The sequence below is a fragment of the Chiroxiphia lanceolata genome, chromosome 10, assembly GCF_009829145.1.
Source record: "Chiroxiphia lanceolata isolate bChiLan1 chromosome 10, bChiLan1.pri, whole genome shotgun sequence".
Lineage (NCBI taxonomy): Eukaryota > Metazoa > Chordata > Aves > Passeriformes > Pipridae > Chiroxiphia > Chiroxiphia lanceolata.
In genome coordinates, this window is record NC_045646.1 from 14,182,981 (window position 1) to 14,201,965 (window position 18,985).

At 41.1% G+C, this 18,985-nt stretch overlaps 1 protein-coding gene across 3 annotated transcripts; it reads left to right on the forward strand.

Annotated features, from left to right (window-relative positions):
* Nucleotides 1-2,274: 2,274 nt before the first annotated feature.
* On the forward strand, nt 2,275-18,608 carry LOC116791593 (phospholipid scramblase family member 5-like). Of its 3 annotated transcripts, XM_032697780.1 has the most exons (10): nt 2,283-2,376; nt 5,487-5,563; nt 6,310-6,528; nt 9,822-9,973; nt 14,409-14,451; nt 15,314-15,534; nt 16,495-16,656; nt 17,281-17,442; nt 18,318-18,400; nt 18,483-18,608. In XM_032697780.1, exons 3-9 carry the CDS (start codon nt 6,516-6,518, stop codon nt 18,354-18,356), a joined length of 792 nt encoding a protein of 263 aa, XP_032553671.1. In that variant the 5' UTR covers nt 2,283-2,376; nt 5,487-5,563; nt 6,310-6,515; the 3' UTR covers nt 18,357-18,400; nt 18,483-18,608. The 3 variants fall into 3 exon arrangements, with proteins under 3 accessions (XP_032553673.1, XP_032553671.1, XP_032553670.1); XM_032697779.1 differs by having other exon boundaries at nt 18,318-18,608; XM_032697782.1 differs by lacking the exon at nt 5,487-5,563 and having other exon boundaries at nt 2,275-2,376; nt 18,318-18,608.
* Nucleotides 18,609-18,985: the final 377 nt, after the last annotated feature.

Consider the following 18,985-nt stretch of genomic DNA (forward strand, 5'->3'; position numbering starts at 1 on the left):
TTTAAGGGAATCTCCTGGTCGTCTTGACTTGCTGTACTTGAGTGTAGATTTGAATCGTGTTTTCTGGAGTGTGCAGACTGATTCCTGCTGGGTGGGACCAAGTTGGAGGATGTGCTCCCGTCGCACACCAAAACCTGCCAATGGTGGTCAACTGAAGAGCCACACAAGAGCCAAAGCAAAAGAACCACTGAGCATGGGGAGTCCTTGGTGCCTGTCTTCTCTTTCTCCAGGTCTGCTGCTGTTGTGCTGTGCTGTTGGCTAACGTGGACAGAGCTAGGGCTGTCCAGATCTTACCTGGTGCCTTGACAGGAGATCACACTGTTGATGTGACAGTTGATGCAAATGTTGATTTCAAAGTAAGTCACTTCTACCCAAGAAAAAACCACCTAAAATATCCTCAATGTTTTCTGATACTCTGATTTGCCAGTACACTTTCTTCCAATTTATATGTTTCATTGGAGAGAAGGGGAAAAGGAGAGGTATGAGAGATGTACTAGTTTTTCTTCTACAGCAAAGCACCGTTCTAATTTTACTTGATGAATTTTCAAAGCCAGCAAAGAAGTTCTGCATCATCACCAAGAGTGTTAATTGCAATTTGTGTCCAAGACGTCTGTCATTCAGTGTACCAGAAGACAGAAATAATCTTATTAATTAATATTCCACTGTATATTGAGTACTTTATCCCATTTTATCTCAGGCTTAAATGGATAAAATTTAATTAGAGACAAACACTAAATCTAATTGTTAGGGGCTGCTGGGCAGTTGCAGTTTGGTTAGTCTTGTGGATGCTTATGACTTCCCAGGAAGAATGCCTCTTTTTACTTTCAGCCTGCATAGTGTTCAGAGGGATTTGGTTCCACATAAGGAAGGGCAAGATGCAGTTTTGTTACTGTTGAGTGTGTTTAATCAGCAAACAGAAGTTCAGATGGTTTGTGAATTTCAGCTGAACTTGGCAGATGGTTTCAAGCAAAAATAAAAATAATAAGTTCATTTCAGCTTCTGCAAATAGATTAATCTCAGTTTACTAAAGTAAGCAGAAAAGAAGCATAAAATCTCTTTGCTTCCAATACACAGTTAAATCAAGTAAACTTTGTATCTCCAGCGTGCTCTTGCTGGAGAGCTATAAAGTTATTCTTTATGACACTCAGACATAATTACTACTAAAGGATTTTTATCTAGAGCAGAACAGATCTTCAGCATAGATTCATCTTCAGGACAGATGTAAAAAGATTTCCTCAGAGTGTTCATGAGTTAAGGGCAAATTCACTCAGAGGTGAAAGACCAGTTGCAAAATTTCCTCGTGACCAGCAAGGAGTTTTTGGTACAGGTTTTGATGCAAGATACAATCAGGTCTTCTATACTGCTCCTTTCTGGCCTTATTTTTTTGCTTAAATCACATGATCTGCTTACGTAAATCAGCCTCTTGATGACCACACTTCCTCTGCTTTTGACCTAAAACATGCTTAATATGATTCAACTTGAAATATTTGGGTCTGGGGTTTAACTCAGTGTTCTGGACAAATTGCTTCGTGCAGCTGTTTCAGAACTGCTGGGAAACCAGGATGTGCCTGAGCTCAATAACAGTGCCCACAGCCCCTCAAAGGCTGTATTTTCATAAGAACAAGATTTTACAGGTGATTTTAAAACCCCCAAACAAAAAAACCCCAATGAAACAGAAATCCAGTGGGCCCCCCCCCAAAAAAAACAAACTTGACAAAACCAAACACCTGCTCGACAAAAAAAACATCAGCAAGACAGATAATCAGCCCCTGACCCCCCAAAAACCTTGTCCAAGTCCTGTGTCAAAATTTGGTGTGGAAGCTGTTTTATGAATTTCCAGTTGATTGCTGTATGTTGCTGACATCTATATTTAGTTTCTCATCCCTATCAATACTTTCTGGGGGGGGGGGTAGCATTACAATTTCTGATACATATTCTGTACCATGTACCACCTCTAAACATAAATGCTTAAAAGGTTTCTTCCTTGATTTTTCCTTACACCATCACTTCAAGATTGCTATTTTAATCCCATTTCTCCCAGTTCAGTTACACGCAAAATAAAGATCGGATTGGTGAAGAGTCGTTGCTTTAAAGATTGCATTTTTCTGTTAATCCATGCACAACAGACACCTCGTGGAACAGCCACCTAATGGCAGTGCCTGATAAACCCACCGCCGACAGGCAGGCAGGGAAGGCAGGTCCGCAGCGTGTTTGCTCCGTGCGCTGCCAGCGGGCACTGGCTGCGATCCAGCCCCTCAGCGCTGCCGTGCCGGGGACCTGGCTGCGGAATTCCAACATGATTGCAGACGTCCTTGGAGGGGAGGAGCTCTTGCAGACACCAGCTGAAGCAAGACGCCTCACAAACCAAAGTTCAAGGTGAGAACCGTACTAGATGGGAGCTGATTTAAGAAAATTATTCCCCCCTCCCCTCCCTCCAGTGCGGAAAGCACTACTGGGTAAAAATATGTAACTTGGGGCTTGTTATTGCACAGGGTCACAGTCTGATACTTATGCTCACGCTCAGCATGTCTCCCTGTACTAAAGGCAAGACTAGAAAAGGGAAGAAAAAGGCTATATAATTTCCTATTAAAAAATTGACAGCAACAGTGCATTTTAATGCTGGTCACTGATATTTTGAGGAAAGCAAATTTAAAATGGAAACAGTGATTAGCAATGACCCCTCTTAGCAGCAGGGAAGCTCAGGCATTGCTTGGTGAGGTTGGGGTGCATTTCATGATGCCTGTGTGCTGCTCTGACCCTGCTCTTAACCATGGATGGCACCGTGTTTAAGTGCTCTTAACACTTGCCTGCTTGGAGCTCAGTGAGGGCAGGTGGGGAGGAGCTGAGTTCTCACCGGAACTTGTCGAGACCATCGGGACAAGGGCAGAGGCAGTTTCTGCTTACCTGGAGGAGATGATGTGATACAGTGGGGAAAGGGGTGTGTTGTCTTTTCCCTGCTGAGTACAAGGGCAAATGTCTTGCACCAGGCTCATGGAACAGTTTTCCGAGCAGCAGGGAGCAGGACAAGAAATCAAACAGCTTTTCCTAATACTTTGAAATTTCTGGCTGTCTCTTGTTTTTCTCTTGTGAAGGTGTATTTTGTGAAACCATTGCCACACTCTGGCTGTGATGCCTAAAAAAAAAAAGAAGAGTGAGTAGGCTCCAGAGAAACAGCACCTATGCTGAGCCATATGGCATTTTTGCTCTCTTGATCCACCTGGTTGACTATTACTGCATGCTTTCTGGAGGAAAGTCTGCGGTTTAGTTCTGTGTTAGGGACAATGATGTCTTAGTCCATGGATAGGTATCCTACAGGCTGCAGTATTTTATGTAATTGCCATTAACTGCAGTGGTGTTTGTACACCAGCTCAGCAGGGATGGATCTCTGAGCTTTCGTAGAAGTGGTAGTTATAGAAAAGATAAAATGTAATTTTTCTTTAAGGAAAAAAAGGAAGGTTCTAGATGTATAAACTCTTCCAGCCAAGCCCTGCCTGCCCTGATCTGAATAGTCTCATTGATTTTAGTGGATCCATGCTAACTTCCACCTTCTAAGGATCTGCCCATCAATTTGTATTAGCTTTACAGCATGGGATGGAGCAAGAATATTGTGCAGGTAGAGGGAATACATGTATGTACGCTCAGTTTCTTTTTTTTTTTCCCTAATACCTGTGAATGTGTTTCAGATATCCAGCACATTCACAGAGAAGAAGGCAACATACTCTGTTTTAGTGCTCAGACTCCAAATGATAGAGGCAATGATATCCTTCCCCAGAGTCTTCTTCAAGGGGCAGGGACAGCGAGCTCGATGTCTTGGTGAAATTCTCCTTTGCATGCTGCTGCTCTGCTTCCTGAAGTCCTTAAGATTTGGTTAGAAATAGCACTACACAAATCTTGAAATGTTTGTCCTCATTTCTTGTTTTTCTTGTGCATGTCTAAATAGCACCAAAGTATGGCTGCCTGGATAAAGTCTTTTGATAAAGTCTTCTGTTCCCTGTGTCGTAGTGAGACTGCTTTTAATCTTTTCTGGAGTAAATTTTGACCAATATGCGCATATTTATTGAAAAAAAGGCACCAAAAATTCTGATTAAATAAATATTAAACATGAAGTTTTACTACTAAGGACCTATGCCAATGCAAGACTATTGTTTGCAAATCCTACAGAAATCCACTGATATAATCTACTAAAATTATTGCTTCAGAATAAAACAGTAGGAAGCGGCTAAGAGGGGACATTGTAAAAGGTATGGAAATTTGTGAAAGAAATGAAAAAACCATAAAATATACTTAAAGCCAAGTTTTATATCTTTCTTTTACCTACTTACTGCAATTTTGTAAATAACGCCAGAAAATTAGTTCTTTGAGGCAGAACTATTTCGGGGAAATGTTTATTTCACGAGTGGCAGGATAATGAAGCCTGGCTCCTGCAGGCAGGGGAACCTGCCTTAGCTCTTACCTAGAGCCTGTGCCAGGGCTCCAGCAGCTCCCCACACGTCCAGGCTGTCCTGTCCCACAGCCCACCAATGCTGCAGGAGAGACCAGGGCTGATCCCCTGTTACAGGCACCAGTACAGCACAGTCTGTGTCTGTATGTTCCTCCAGGTCAGCAAATGAACTGCTTGGGTTTCTCAAAAAATGCTTTTTCAATTTTTGAAACATCTTCTTTCAGCATATGTTTTTGGTGTGCTTTGACTATTTGAAGCACCTTTCTTAATGTACTACACTAGTTTTATGCATTGACAGAATTAGTTGGCCTTTTTGTTTCCTTTAATTTTGTCTTTATTCAATTTTGAAGGTAAATGAGTGCCATCTCATCTGTGTTTTCATCTGTCATTTTCAAAGTTAAGTTTACTATTATCCAGAGCTTTCCCTCTCCTCTTTCTTCTTTGTTTAGGCTGTGTACCTGCTCTTCAGGTTAAAGCCTCTGCTCCAAAGAAGCACATCTTTGGCAGGGAGAAAGGAAGCAAAAACTTGAGGTCATTCTTATTTTTTATTTCCAGTGATGTCAAACTTCCTCCTAATCCAGAAGGATTTGTTTAGTGCCCGTTTTTCAGTCACCAAAGTTTTTGCCTGTGGACTGCCTTTTCTGGGGGTTTCCAAGGGTGAGGACAGCTGAGTGTAGCTGCTGGCCTGGCCTGAACTTGGCTCTGCACCCAGAGACTTCTCAAGTAGGCAATGATAAACTCCTGGGAAACTTCACATAGCCAAACCCATAAGTAGACCCAAGGCTCTTGCATTTGCTAATATAGTCTATAAAAATCAGCTTCCATATAATTTGAGGTGTTTTTGGGGATGGATTTTATATATTCTTCCTGCAGGGAATCAGCATCTTCCTGAACTGTAGACTCTGGAATTTAACTTGCTCAACCTTGCTCCTGGCAGACCATTTCAAACCAGTAGAACTTGCAATAGCAGAGAGAACACAAAATGGTCCCCAACACCTCACTCTGCTCTGCTGGGCTCTGTGCTTAAGCTCTGCCATTTTTGCAGCCATGCATCACCTCTGTGTGCAGATCTCGTGATGATCTCCATGGAGGCTTGGGCGCTCAAGGCAGAAATATGAGCAGGTAAGTCAAGGCTACTCTTCCTTCTCCTCCATGTAATTACATGTGCTATGTTTTTGTATGGATAGTGCTTGTCTGTAGCAAGCACTGACAGACTGTTTTAATTCTCCAAAGCCAGTTTGAACACCTCACACAGATAAGCAGAACCCTGTGTGAATATCTGGATGTGAGGGGGAGGGCATGAGGGAATGTATGGGTAATTTTCTGGGTCTGGGTTTAGACATGACATCCACTGGAGGACATCCCTTGGCTGATGCTAAGGATGGAACACAGTGAGAAATCCAGGTCAGCTTTTCTTCCTTTGTGCATGGAGAATGTTTACTGGGGTCAGCAATAGGGAAATTATAGAATCACAGAACGGCCTGGGTTGGAAGGGACCTCAAAGATCATCTAGTTCCAAACTCTCTGCCACGTACAGGGACACTTTTCAGTAGACCAGGTGGCTCAGAGCTCCATCCAGCCTGGCTTTAAACATGGCTAGGGATGGGTCATTTACAAGTTCATTAACTCCTTTGTCTTTACTGGATAGTTTGAAGAAATGGAAACATAAATATTGAATTACAAAGATGCGTTTTCTGTAGTCTTAAAATTAACACATACACGATAAAGAAGAATTTTAGGTCTGCTGTGTTCAGTTACCCAGTGGGTACATTAAAGTTTTGCCTCTTTGTGCTCACAAAGCACTTTTCCCTCTTTCTGTTGGTGCAAATGCCTTGAAATGGATCAATGTTCCCCCGGTTCGTTGGCAGCATCTCCCCCTGTTGTCCAGCTCTGACAATGCAGCGCTCTGCACCATGAGGAAGGCGACACATCTCCCGTTCTTTGTGAGCTGATATCAAGTAGACAGACACCTTCTGAAGTTTTGTGCATGCTGTGCGCTTTTTTTCTTTGCTGCAACAAGAAAAGCCTTTTCTTTTAACCTGGCTTCCTTTGAAGAAGTAACTCAGGAAGCTTCATGGCCTCTCAAGGTAAGTGCATCTATAGTCTGTATTTTTAGATCATGTTTACAGAAAACTACAGTCTTGTATGTTTCCAGCAATCAACAGTCTGATGAAATGAGTGTTTCAGGCTAAAACCACATCAGTCAAAGCACAGTTGTTTTGCCCTCCTTTAATTTTTCAGCATCCAAGAGTCTCCTAAGGAGACTAAAATCTATACTAGGATGTTATTTGAATAAAATATGTTATAAAATGTTACCATCTGCATTCAGTTATAAAATTTAGTGTTTGTATCTTTGTGCTTAAACCTGTCAGTACAGAATGCATGGGAAGGGTAGGTACTGAGCCAAGGGTACCCCTGTTTTTGCACACTTCTTCCCTATTCCACTTTGAAAATACTACATCAGCAAATGATTTTCACATTCAAAACTGGCCAGAATCCTGCTAACCATGTATGGAAAATAATATCTGAAGAGTAACTGAATTTAATCAGATTACTCCTATCTGGGTTTGTCTTTGTCATGTATTGACTTTCAGTAGCAGCTGGTTGGGTACTCAGGTGTGCAGAGGCAGATATTGGCCTGGGGAGTTTCAGCAATGTCTATCTACGTTTGTCAAATTTTTACCCCTCTTTTTTGCTCCAAAAATACTCAAGACGTTCTGCATTTAGAGCATTAAAGGTACACAGCAGCAAGCAGTTTTTGTTGTACTCTAGCTATATAGGTGGGGTTTTTTATTTTGCTTCACTTTAGCCATATAAGAGGGATCTGTTTTTGCGTATTTTTGATGTGCATCAGTTAGTAGAAGCAGTGAAATAGTAATGGTGTGAAATATAGTGTTTAGAATGAATAAATTTGATAATATACCTCATTTAGGAACATGTAACTCTATAAATTATGTTTGTACAGAATACTTGCTGTATCATACAGTAACTTTTAAGTTTTTCTATATTAGAAATGAAATGGGAATCATCCATAAAAATAGTCAAAGTGTCAGAGTAGCTCAGATTGTCATTAATATTTAATGTATTTACTGTTTGATTTTTGTATAGCTTAAAATTTGACAGGTAGAACTGCAATTTGTTGTCTTTTTTTCTCTTTATTATTCAAGAATAACACTAACACTGGGCCACTTCGTGGCATTTCATGTAACAACAAGAGTTACGGCAGTAACAGAACCCTGTGAGGTAAAATGATGCAGAAGAGCATATAAAATATTTATTACCCAGTTATACATTTTTAAAAGCCAGCTACAAATTCAAAGGGGTTACTTCTTCCTGTGGTCTTAGACTTTGAAAGAAAGCAGTGGCTGCAAAGACAAATTAAGATCAAAATATTATTAAATGATGAATCTTGCACAGTGAGTTCAAATAATACTAAAGGATCTCATTTAAACCCACAACAGCAAAAGAGAGATTCAGACTTGGAGCCAAAATTCCTTTTGGACCTCAAACCCCATCGTGCCTAAGTATTGTCACACATGAGATAAAAATTATCAATTTGGGGACTGCTTTACTGCAGAATCACAGAGGCTCAGCTAAATCCAAGGATTTGCCATTTATATGGGGAGAGCTTCACAGAATCAGCTAGGTTGAAAAAGACCTCTGAGATCAACTCCAACCGAATACCACCTTGTCAACTAGACCATGGCACCTAGTGCCATATCCAGTCTGTTCCTAAACACCCTCAGGGATATTGACTCTGCCACCTCCCTGGGCAGCCCATTCTAATGTCCAGTCACTCTTTCTGTGAAGAAATTCTTCCTAATATCCAACCTAAAACTTCCCTGATGCAGCTTGAGACTGTGTCCTCTTGTCCTATCACTGGTTGCCTGGGAGAAGAGACTGATACCCACCTGATAACAACCTCCTTTCAGGCAGTTGTAGACAGTGATGAGGTCTCTCCTGAGCCCTCTCCAGGCTAAACACCCCCAGCTCCCTCAGCCGCTCCTCATAGGACTTGTGCTCCAGACCCTTCACCAGCCTTGTTGCCCTTCTCTGGACATGCTCCAGCACCTCAACATCCTTCCTAAATTGAGGGGCCCAGAACTGGACACAGGACTCAGGGTGTGGCTTCACTATTGCCGAGTGCAGGGGAAGAATCACTTCCCTGGTCCTGCTGGCCACACTGTTCCTGATACAGGCCAGGATGCCATTGGCCTTCTTGGCCACCTGGGCACGCTGCTGGCTCAAGTTCAGCTTCCTGTCAATCAGAGCCCCCAGGTCCTTTTCTGCCTGATCTCTGTCCAGCCACTCTGTCCCCAGCCTGTAGCACTGGGGAGTTGTTGGGGCCAAAGTGCAGGACCCGGCACATGGCTTTGTTGAACCCCATACCGCTGGATTCAGCCCATCTGTCCATCCTGTCCAGGTCCCTCTGCAGAGCCCTCTTACCCTCCAGCAGATCTACACTCCCCTCCAACTTGGTGGCATCTGCAAATTTGCTAATGGTAGATTCACCTTGCTTTTTCTTGTTCTGGTAGAGCCAATGTTGCTGAAGGCTGAGGAAAGAAGTGCCTAATAAAACCAGCAGGAGTTTGTTGGCAGTCAAATGACTAAGGTGATCACAGTGTTGTGGGAGATGGTGCCTGAGCACGGGGTGTGGGCAGACAGATGCCTGTAACAGTAAATGCCCTCGTTACCTTCACAGGACTGGCCAAGGTAACCATCACTGTGTCCTAAAGGTGTTTGTGATAGCAAACCAGAAAACACAACATAACCGTATCCGATCTTTTCATTATGATAGTAATGAGTAATACATTGTAAGAGGCTGTGTAGATTTTGTTACCAGCATTGTAACATCCCACTTGGGGAATCTGAGATCCCTGGAAAAGTTGTCTCTAATTAAGAGAAAATATGCGTGCCCTCAAAATGCTAGAGAGCATTTTGGTGGGGGCCAGCCCTCAGCAGCTCAGTGTACACTGGCACACAGGGCAGCTCACAGGGAGCAGTGCTGGGTGACCTGTGCCGAGGAGCTTGTGGCCACCCTGTGTGTGAGTCCAGACCAGCTCCAGCCTTGTCACACAGGCTCTCTGCTCACCAGCTGTCTGAGCAGATCAGGTGCTCTCCAAAACCACATCTCCTGGTTTAGCTTCCTCTGCAGTGATTCCACTTTGCATATTCTAAGGCTGCTTTATGAAGTGAATCAGAGTGCTTGAAGTGTAGGACCATCAGGAAATTTGTTTTGGGTCCTGATTCCTGATCTGAACTAAAGTATGGATAGAGTCACATGCAAAATGTGATGTTATTGTTCCAGGTTTGATCCAAGAAGCTAGCTGCTCTTTGGCCCTGTTAATTTCTAATTTTTTTTTCCTTTTTTTTCATGTAGAATCTCAGGGACAAACCAACCCCATCTTTAAGGATTACCTCCCTGGTTCTTCTGACATTCCTGAACAGAATAAGCCTGTTGAACCTACGAGTCTCTGGAAGCAAACATCACACACTCATAACTTGCCACCTGGTCTAGAGTACCTGAACCAGGTCCTGAATCTTTCCAAATGTTAGAAATTTTATGTTTTCCTCGTATGCTGCTTTGATACCATGGGGGATGAGGTGGTTTGGGTTTTTTCCTTTGGGGAGGGGTAGGTGGAGGTGTAGAGGCTTTTTCTTTGTTTGATATTACTGTGAAATAAGGAGTGTAGGAATAACAAGCTCTTTCTTTCTTCATTGCTGTCATTCATTTTTGTAGATATTAATTTGTTATGCATGCAGCTCTCCTTGCACCAAAACCATTGTTTTCTTCCTTCTAGGACATTTTCTAGGTCATAGTATTACGAGTCTCATTGTTCCCCCAGTTTCCTTCCAGCTCCTTGAGAGCTCACCCTCAGCGAAATGGCTGTTAAACTCCAGCTGGCCTCAAAAAGACTAAAGCAGGCAGTGTGTGAAGGAGCTGTCACCTCCTTATATCTCATTCTTTGAGGAACATCAGAGTCTTCTGAGCAAGTTCCTTCTGCCTCTGCAGGTTAGAGGCTTGCTCTCCTCAGGAGGCAAGCTCCCAAGGAGACAAGTTAGTTGAGCGTAAGCCCGGGTGGCTACAAACCTGCACCCACCCTTTGTGGGGTTGAGGGGGAGGAAAGTGCTAATGCCTGAGAGAGGGAAATGCTTGGAAATGGGAGCAGACAAGTAGACCACAAGGAGGGAAGGAGAGGGAATGCTTAAGTGTTCTCCATCCTACTGCTAAGTGTGTGGCTGTTCCTCTCACTCTGTGAAACCTCTCAGGTCTGGGAGCTCACAGCTGTGATGATCTGCAGCTCCGGTGCAGAAGTTTCATATCTTCCTGAAATTTTTTACCAGGAAGGTCGCTCCCTGGTGTCACTTTGACACTGACTCCAGTCTGCATTTCACATGTGGCTGGATTCTGCCACTCTCATATATGCTGTATAAGGTTCATACCCCCTGCCTGGTATGGGTAGGGACAGAATCAGGCCCCCAGTGTAGTCAGGTCATAATTCTGATACCCACATCTCTGCTGTGTTTGCATTTTGGTGATGATGGGAAATGTTTACTTCACTCAAGGTCTATATCTTAGGCACACATTTCTGGTAGTTTTGTACAGAAGCAGAAATTGAATCTATTTTATATTTGAAGCTAAGTTACCTAGCTAGCTAATGAAACTGGAGACCCTTCAAAAACAGTCTTTCATGTGGAGTTATGACTTTCATTTCAAGGTGCCCAAGCACAAAATGATATGTGTTGTCAATTACACAAGCCTTTGCTTATAGACTGTGGAAGCTACATTTTTTTAGTCTAAAAGTGATTTTGATAGTGAATACTTGGCAGGTTACATATCCAGGTTCCTATACGAACATGAATTACACCTCAGATTTACCTAGACAATGTGGGCAAGCAAATATTATTGCTCCATTTTATAGAAACTTCACATCTGATATAAAGACAAAAAAGCAAGTTGCTTTTAGAACTGTAACTGGAATTGAAGACCTCATTCATGCTTGCTCTTGGCCCCATAACCATATGCCTGTACTGCTAAGTATTCTTAATTTTCTCTGCAGTCTGTGAAGTGGGAAGCATGTGTGCCATGCTGATTGTCAGCATATACCCACAGCTCGAGTTTCTGTGCATCACAGAACATTTTGGTGTGTGATGCTGAAGTCATACTGTCTGTGTGACTAATGAAACAGGCTCATATAGGATAGACTGGGGCATAAAGGAGATCCCACCAGCAGGGAGAGGGCTGCCTGCAGAATGAATGTGGGATTCACAGCTGCCAGCATAATCACCTGGGATTTATCCTGATGGACTCAGAGATTTTCACGTAATGAAATTCTCCAATGAAGATGTTTCTAGCAGAATTGGCAAATTTTTTTTGCCACTAGAAGACTGTGCATCCCTCTGGTGCTGTGTGTATTGGGGAAAGGTGGGTCCAAACTGAAACAGGCACAGACAGGTGCTACTGGAAGGGCATGAGGAATAGAGAACCTGTTTTAAAACAAGACTTCAGTTGTTTCATCTTTTAGACTAAAAAAACATTCCCAGAGAGGGAACCATGACTAAATACCTAGAAGAGTAAACAACTTTTGGGAAAGAGACACATTTAATTTATAGAATTATATTACTGGAAGAAATATTATATAGAAAGTGGTTGTGAATAAATACAGGATATCAAATAGAAAGGACATTCTGGGATTATCTCAAACCTGAGTGGGGAAGATAGCTAGATAGATTTGAAAAAGCTTAATATATTTCTTAATAAGAGCATGATATGTTTGACTCTGAAACAAGGATGCAGATTTAGTGAATCTCAGAGGGATCCCTACAATCTTATTCTAAATAGCAACTCAAGGACACAGCACACAGTGTTGAATGAGAGGAAAGAAAAATATCTGTCCTATACTTTAAGGCCTGACAGCAATATTTCACTCTGCAGATAAGGAGTTCAGGTAAAGGAGCAATTCAATCAGCTGTTTAAGGTGCACCAGAGAAGGGCAAAAAACTGCTTCTGCCTCAGCAAACAGATACCATGCTTTCTATAGCTATCACAAAAGTGACACTATTTAAATAATTTCTAAGCAAAATGTTACCCAAACCTCATTATCATCTTCCAGATCACAGCCATAACTTGAAGAATTGTTCAGTATCTATCATAAAAATCAAGGGAACCTCTTCCCACAGCAGGAATAGACAAGAGAGATGTTGGAGAAAAATTTTCTGACTAGCTCAGCCTCATGTTGTGCCACCATTCAGGCTTAACCAATTTTGTAAAAAACTTCTTAGTTTAGGCTTGGTTAGACTGATCAGATGTAAATGTAATGCCCACAGAACTGAATACTGAGAATTAGCTGTGTATAAGGAATTGTAACATATCTGAGCTCGAGAGGAGCAGACCCTTGTAAACCAAAGGGCTTTGGATGCTTTCAAATGCAAGTGCAGAATTCCTTTAATCCACAAGTGCCTCAATAAAAATGCATCAGAATAGCTGTCTTGCAGAAACCAGTGAAAGGGAAAACAAAGCTAACAAGTGGTACTGCTGTGTTGTCTCAACATTGTTTATACATTGGGCACAATAAACCAATACACAGACCAAAATCACTCAAAGCTTTTAACAGTTCAGGCTCATTAATTTTCTTTTCCCTGTGAAAGTCTACATGGGGAAAAGAAATCCATATTAAAATCAATACTAAAATATTAAAATAGCCCTAATATCTTGTTTATTCTATTTTCATCAGCAGAGCCCTTCCTGTGAGCTCCAAGAGTTCACATCTCTCATGAAACCTAAACAAACAGCAAAGATTCTTGGAAGAATATTTTTAAGTCTAAATATTTTTTATTATTTCAATTACTGGCATGCACATTTCAGAGATTAATGAAAGGGATAAGGAAGTTCCTCTTTTTACCAGGTTTTCTTTGCAGCCTGAACTAGCTGCAGGAGATGACTAGAAGTGACAAATGGCTGCAACAGTTTGAATACGTACCAGGCAAGATTTATCAATTGTAAAATATACAGGCACTGGAGAGCTGTGACATGCTGGTCTCAGAAGGTTGCTGTGTGCTTTCTGTCTGCAGCTGTGAGTAATGGCAAGACCCTGTGCCAAGCGTTTGCCCATCAGGAATTTACGGAAAAGACTGGTAAAGCCTAAATATACTGTCACATAAAACAGGCATTAAAGTCACATAAAACTGAAAGGTAGACTGAAATTAAGTTTTGCTGGTTTTATAATACCAACAACTGTTCTCTAAAGAAGAATAATGTCAGAGGGGCGATAAGCACAGCAAAGCTGGGTATCATGGCAAGCTATTTTTCTCCTGCATTTGTAACCAGCTCATGGGGTAAGAAAATTTCAGCCAGCTAAGGTTTCTTTGTGGAGCTCCTGTTTTGCTCATTCTGGCACCCTGGCATGACCATTTGCCAGAGTTAGCATGCAGAGCTCCTGTGCCTGAGATTAGAGCACTAAAGCTCTTGTGTGCCATTGTTGGCATCCCCTGATTGCCCTGCTGGGCTGCTCCAGCGAGGCCCTTTGGGATGTGTTCGCAGCACATTTTAAGCTTGAATCCAGACTTGTTCCTTCCTGCACTGCCGTGGTGCCCAGCACCAACCTCAGCTTTGGGGTAAGGGGCTTCCCCTCTGCCAAGGAAGAGGAACAGGAGCAAGAGGTGGATCCTGCTCCTCACACACAGCTTTCTATTGCTGTTGCCTTCCTTATTCCCCCAGGAAGATTATTTTCCTTCAAGTATGTGGGTGAATTACATGGCCACAGCACCCAATGTCACATTCTTCAGCAGTCATTTCAGAGAGAATTCTAAAGTGTGATTGAAACAGCCCTCAGACACCCAGCCTGTGCACCTCTGGAAGGAAAGAAATCCTAGTAACTGGGAGAGGAGCAATAAAAATAGACAGGTGACCACTGGCAGCCCCAGACCTATCCAAGACCCACCATCTTGTTTATTTTTTTTTAAACAGCTGGACCAGATAATTATTCATCAGCAAGTGGAGCTTCTGGAAGGTATGGTGCAATCCTTGTCATTCTTTAACAATGCTGCTGTACAGGTGTCTCCAAAAGGCTTCCCAAGTCTTGCCCCTCCTCACTGAAGTCACTGTGAAGCCTCTCAGTGCCCTTGTGTCAGGCTGTAATGAGGCGATAGTGTGGGAAAGGCTCACTTTATTGTTTGCCTGTTCTGCAGCAAACCACTGAGAAGAGAAGGATTACAGGGAGTAGTCTGTACAACAGTCCTAAATTCTCTCCCTCAGACACTTCCCTCTCAGTGTTATTAAAGTTTGACCATCATTGCAATCCATGGAAAAATTTATTGTCTTTAACAATAATTAACGTGCTATGAGGAACAAAGCAAATAGAGAAATGAAGATCAGAAGACACAAAGTGAAGCATAAGAGTTTCTAATTACATGGTTTCTCAGAATTTCAAAGTACTGAACAAGTATTAAGTTCTGCAAGTAAAATGTATTTCTCCCATTCAAAATGATTTTGATCTGATTCTTGAATGACCCACTGGGTGAAAGCTTAGTCACTGAGGTGGGACAGCCTCATAGTATTACTTTTCACAGATGATAAAGTAACAAAAAGCCTAAACCAAAACTCAGGATATAAATTCTGTTTTATGATATGTACTTTAGCGTACAGCAAATCAAAGTCTTTGAACTAATTTCTTCAAAATACAGACCTGGCATTATTATTTCTTTATAATTGTGTATTTTCTTTGTGTCATTATTTCAAAACACTTTTTTAACAATCTGTTTAAAAAATCTGTATCTTTAGAATATATACCCATATATGTATAGACTGACATTATACTAAGGTAATGACTAACGTTATACTAAGTTAGTGTTCTGCTTGTTTTGCTTTATTAGCCATACTTGGCACAGAGACCTCCAGCAAATATGAGATAAAAAACCATTTGGGACAAAGAGTTTACTTTGCAATAGAAGAAAATGATTGCTTTGACCGTAACCTGTGTTCGCCTATAAGGTCGTTCACCATAAGGATCGCGGATAACATGGGCCGAGAAGTGATTAGAGTGATCAGACCCTTGAGATGCAACAGCTGCTGGTTCCCCTGCTTCCTGCAGGAGGTGAGGGAATCCTAGATGCTTTTTGTTCCAGCGTCCTGCTGTATGTGCACAGCATTAATGAAGCCTCCTGCAGTTCTGCGAGGGTGGCAGGAAGGAATTCGCAGCCACTTCTCATCCTGGGGGATTGGAGGCCTTCCTTTAGAAGTGCTGTTGATAAACGAGGCCCTTCTATGAGCTACGTTCCCAGTGCACCTCCTCCCTTTCATGGAACCTTGCTTTCCTTGCATCCCACTTAAAGCTTCTGTGTGTGATGATACAGATGTCTCTCCATTCACATCACACCCCAAAATACTGCTTGCCCTGACACAGATGGAGATCACCCACGGTGGTCCAGGAGGGTGATGGATAGAAAATCCTTGGAGGCCATGGGTGTGTGTGGGTATGACTGGGAAGCAGCCCTCTGAGGAGGCTGATGCTTTGGTCTGTGACTCTGCCTCTTCCAGGCCACACATCTCTGGGAAATTGCAGAAAATGGAAGTGAGCTGCTTGGAGTGAAAAATGGAGATACTGTAGAGTATCAGATACTTTTTACTTGACTGCAATATTTTTGACTTCTTCCTTGTTTTATGAAAATGTTTTACATTACACTTACCTTCTCAGCCCTTCATCAGGATTTAAAAAAAAAGATTCCTTGGTAGCACAGCAACTTAAAAAAAGCTTATAGGATACTCGCTGATTACAATAACAAAATCTTTTCACAGTGTATGGCTTTTGTAAAGTCTTACTATAAGATGTTCAGTCACTTCTGGTGGAGCTTTTGAGCTTCATATTTTCCACTATATTTAAAAACACCATTAGACTGTTTTGCAATATCCAATTCACTGTTTGGTAAATTTATATATTGCTATATGCAATAAATAAGTGTTTTGGCATTATATAAACTGTACACTATCATAGAAAAATATACTAATATAAAATTAGTTTGAAACATTTTACTTTTTTTTTTCTTTTGTTTGCTAGTTAGAAGTTCAGTCTCCACCAGGTACAACAGCTGGGTATGTTGTACAGAACTGGGACCCTTTTCTGCCAAAGTTTACTATACAGAACCAAAGTAAAGAAGATGTACTAAAAATAATTGGCCCATATGCAACCTGTGGCTGTTTTGAAGATGTTGACTTTGAGGTATGTTTCTTATGAGTGTTAAGAATTTAAAAGTTTTACTGTTTTGAATAAATTTCTCAGGTGAGAGGGAGAATGGGAGATGCTTGAAGAAACCTTGAATGGAGTTTTCTGATGTGAACAAAGTGCTTTGCCTTAGTTGAGAACCATAAAGGAACTTTTGGGTTTATCAACTCATTACCCAAATCAGAAGACTCCAGTGGGTACTGTCTGAAATGTCAGTATACTGTGAGAAGCATGCAGATGGCTACGTAATTGAGAACATATCTGTCCTCTGAGGGGACAGGGGTCCACAGCACTGTGATGAGGAGCATATTGGGAACATGAGGCAGGGAAAAGCCAACACTGTGAAAGAGGAACAAAAGTGTAAACTTTCACAATTGCTTTCCTTCACTTTTCTGTCAGTTCTGAAGATGCTGATTTCCAAACTTGAGACCCTTTCTTGTGTGCCACTCCTGAAGGCAAATTTGACACTAATAGAACATCTCGGCAATAAGAATAAAGAGGAACCTGACAACTATAGCATACTCTGCATGTCAGGGCACATTCATTAATTCTGTGGAGATGTCATCAGTGTGCACTTGATTTATTTACATTTGTGTCTGTTCCTGTTTTTTATTTGTGCAGGTAAAAGCTCTCAATGAGATGACAACAATTGGCAAAATTTCCAAGTACTGGTCTGGATTTGTAAACAACGTCTTTACCAACACTGCCAACTTTGGGATCCAGGTCCCTGTAGATCTTGATGTGAGAATGAAGGCAGTAATGATTGGTGCTTGTTTCCTCATTGTAAGTATGCACTGTGAAAAGGTAGACCTATAGAGGTGTGCAGACTGGGGCCAGAGGGTCCACTGGTATCGGCTGTGATCCTACAAAGGTGTAAGTGCAGTGGAAAGCCAAACCCAATACATAAAAGATAAATTAATTGAAAACATTTTAATTTTTATGTCTGCTTTTGCTTTTTAGGATTCTTAATTTTTTGTTTCTTAAATAGTTTAAATAGTATTACACATATTTTATATGGCAGGATCAAATCTCAACATATCAAACCTACAAAACCCCCTCAAGCCCCTTACTGTTTTTGAACAAGTGTATGAACGAAAAAAAGTTATGTTGTTTCTAATGGTAATTTCAAACCAATTCAATAGTTCTGTTGAATGTTGCATGTAAGACCTTCGGGTCATATAAAAATTCCTACAAAAATTCCCTTGTGAAGATAATTGTAAGATAAGAATTTTATGAGAAGAATACTCAGTGTTAAGGGTAAAGATGAAGTTAAGATGCCCATTTTCTAGAATTATAAATTGATATTTGTTGTGTACCTCTTCTGCCAACACAATTGTGTCAATATTAACATGCAGTGGTTTCACAATCATCTGTGATACTTACAGAAAATATAAAATAAAAACCTATTTAAATTACTCACTGAAAAGTGTTTGCTTTAAAATTGCTACAATTTAGAAATTTTACTTTTGTTAGGATAGAACTGACAGTTAGGGTTATTGAATTGTCCCCTCCAAAACTCCTGTTGCTCAGTGGCACTGACAGAAAGTGATTGCCTAATCTAATTACTTTGTGTAACAAATGCCTACAAGTAAGACTTTTGATAGTAATTGTTCATTTTTATGTCTTCCGTCTCTAATTCACAGTTTGTTTATTTGTAGGACCTAATGTTCTTTGAAAACTCTTTGGATGGATTATAACAAGATGACAGAAACAATGAAATATGCAGAATGTGTTTCAGCAGGTAAAAATGAACATAAATTGATCGTCTTGCTTTGAAGACTTATACATTAGATACTTTCTAATTCTTTTTCATTTTCTTCCAGAAATCACTTCAGCTTTGGACGTGATTTTGAACTGCAAAAATCCTTGTTCCTTATAGGAAAAGATAGAGAGCTAATGATGATGTTTATTAAAATATGTCTCACGTAAATAATAATTCGCCACTTACACTTTATGTGTGTTGTAGCTAAACACATACTTTTCACACAGAGCACTGTTGCTTTGGAACAGTGCTATCCTCTTCTTTCTCTTTTGATGTTCCTGCATGGAAAATCATGAAAGGTTAGATGAAGGCTTGCAGCATCATTGATGAAAGTCTGTGTTTGGAGAAGCCTTTGATGTTTTGCAAGTGCTGGTACCAGTTACTAACCAGGGTGTGTTCTGGGGGTGTTGCTTCTTTATAATTTTAGAAGTAATTTTCTGATATTTTATTTAATTAATAGTAGCAAATTGATATTGACAGTAACAAATTTAAGGACATCACGCGATGGGAAGTTCAAGATGTTACCTGTTCAGTGTGTTGAAAGAAGTTATGTTGACAAGTAAA

What these genes read in the sequence shown, in the direction of transcription:
- LOC116791593 (XM_032697782.1), top strand. An exon ending in TTGAAGATGTTGACTTTGAG is followed by an intron (nt 16,657 to 17,280) that starts GTATGTTTCTTA and finishes TTATTTGTGCAG; the next exon opens with GTAAAAGCTCTCAATGAGAT. An exon ending in TTGGTGCTTGTTTCCTCATT is followed by an intron (nt 17,443 to 18,317) that starts GTAAGTATGCAC and finishes GTTTATTTGTAG; the next exon opens with GACCTAATGTTCTTTGAAAA.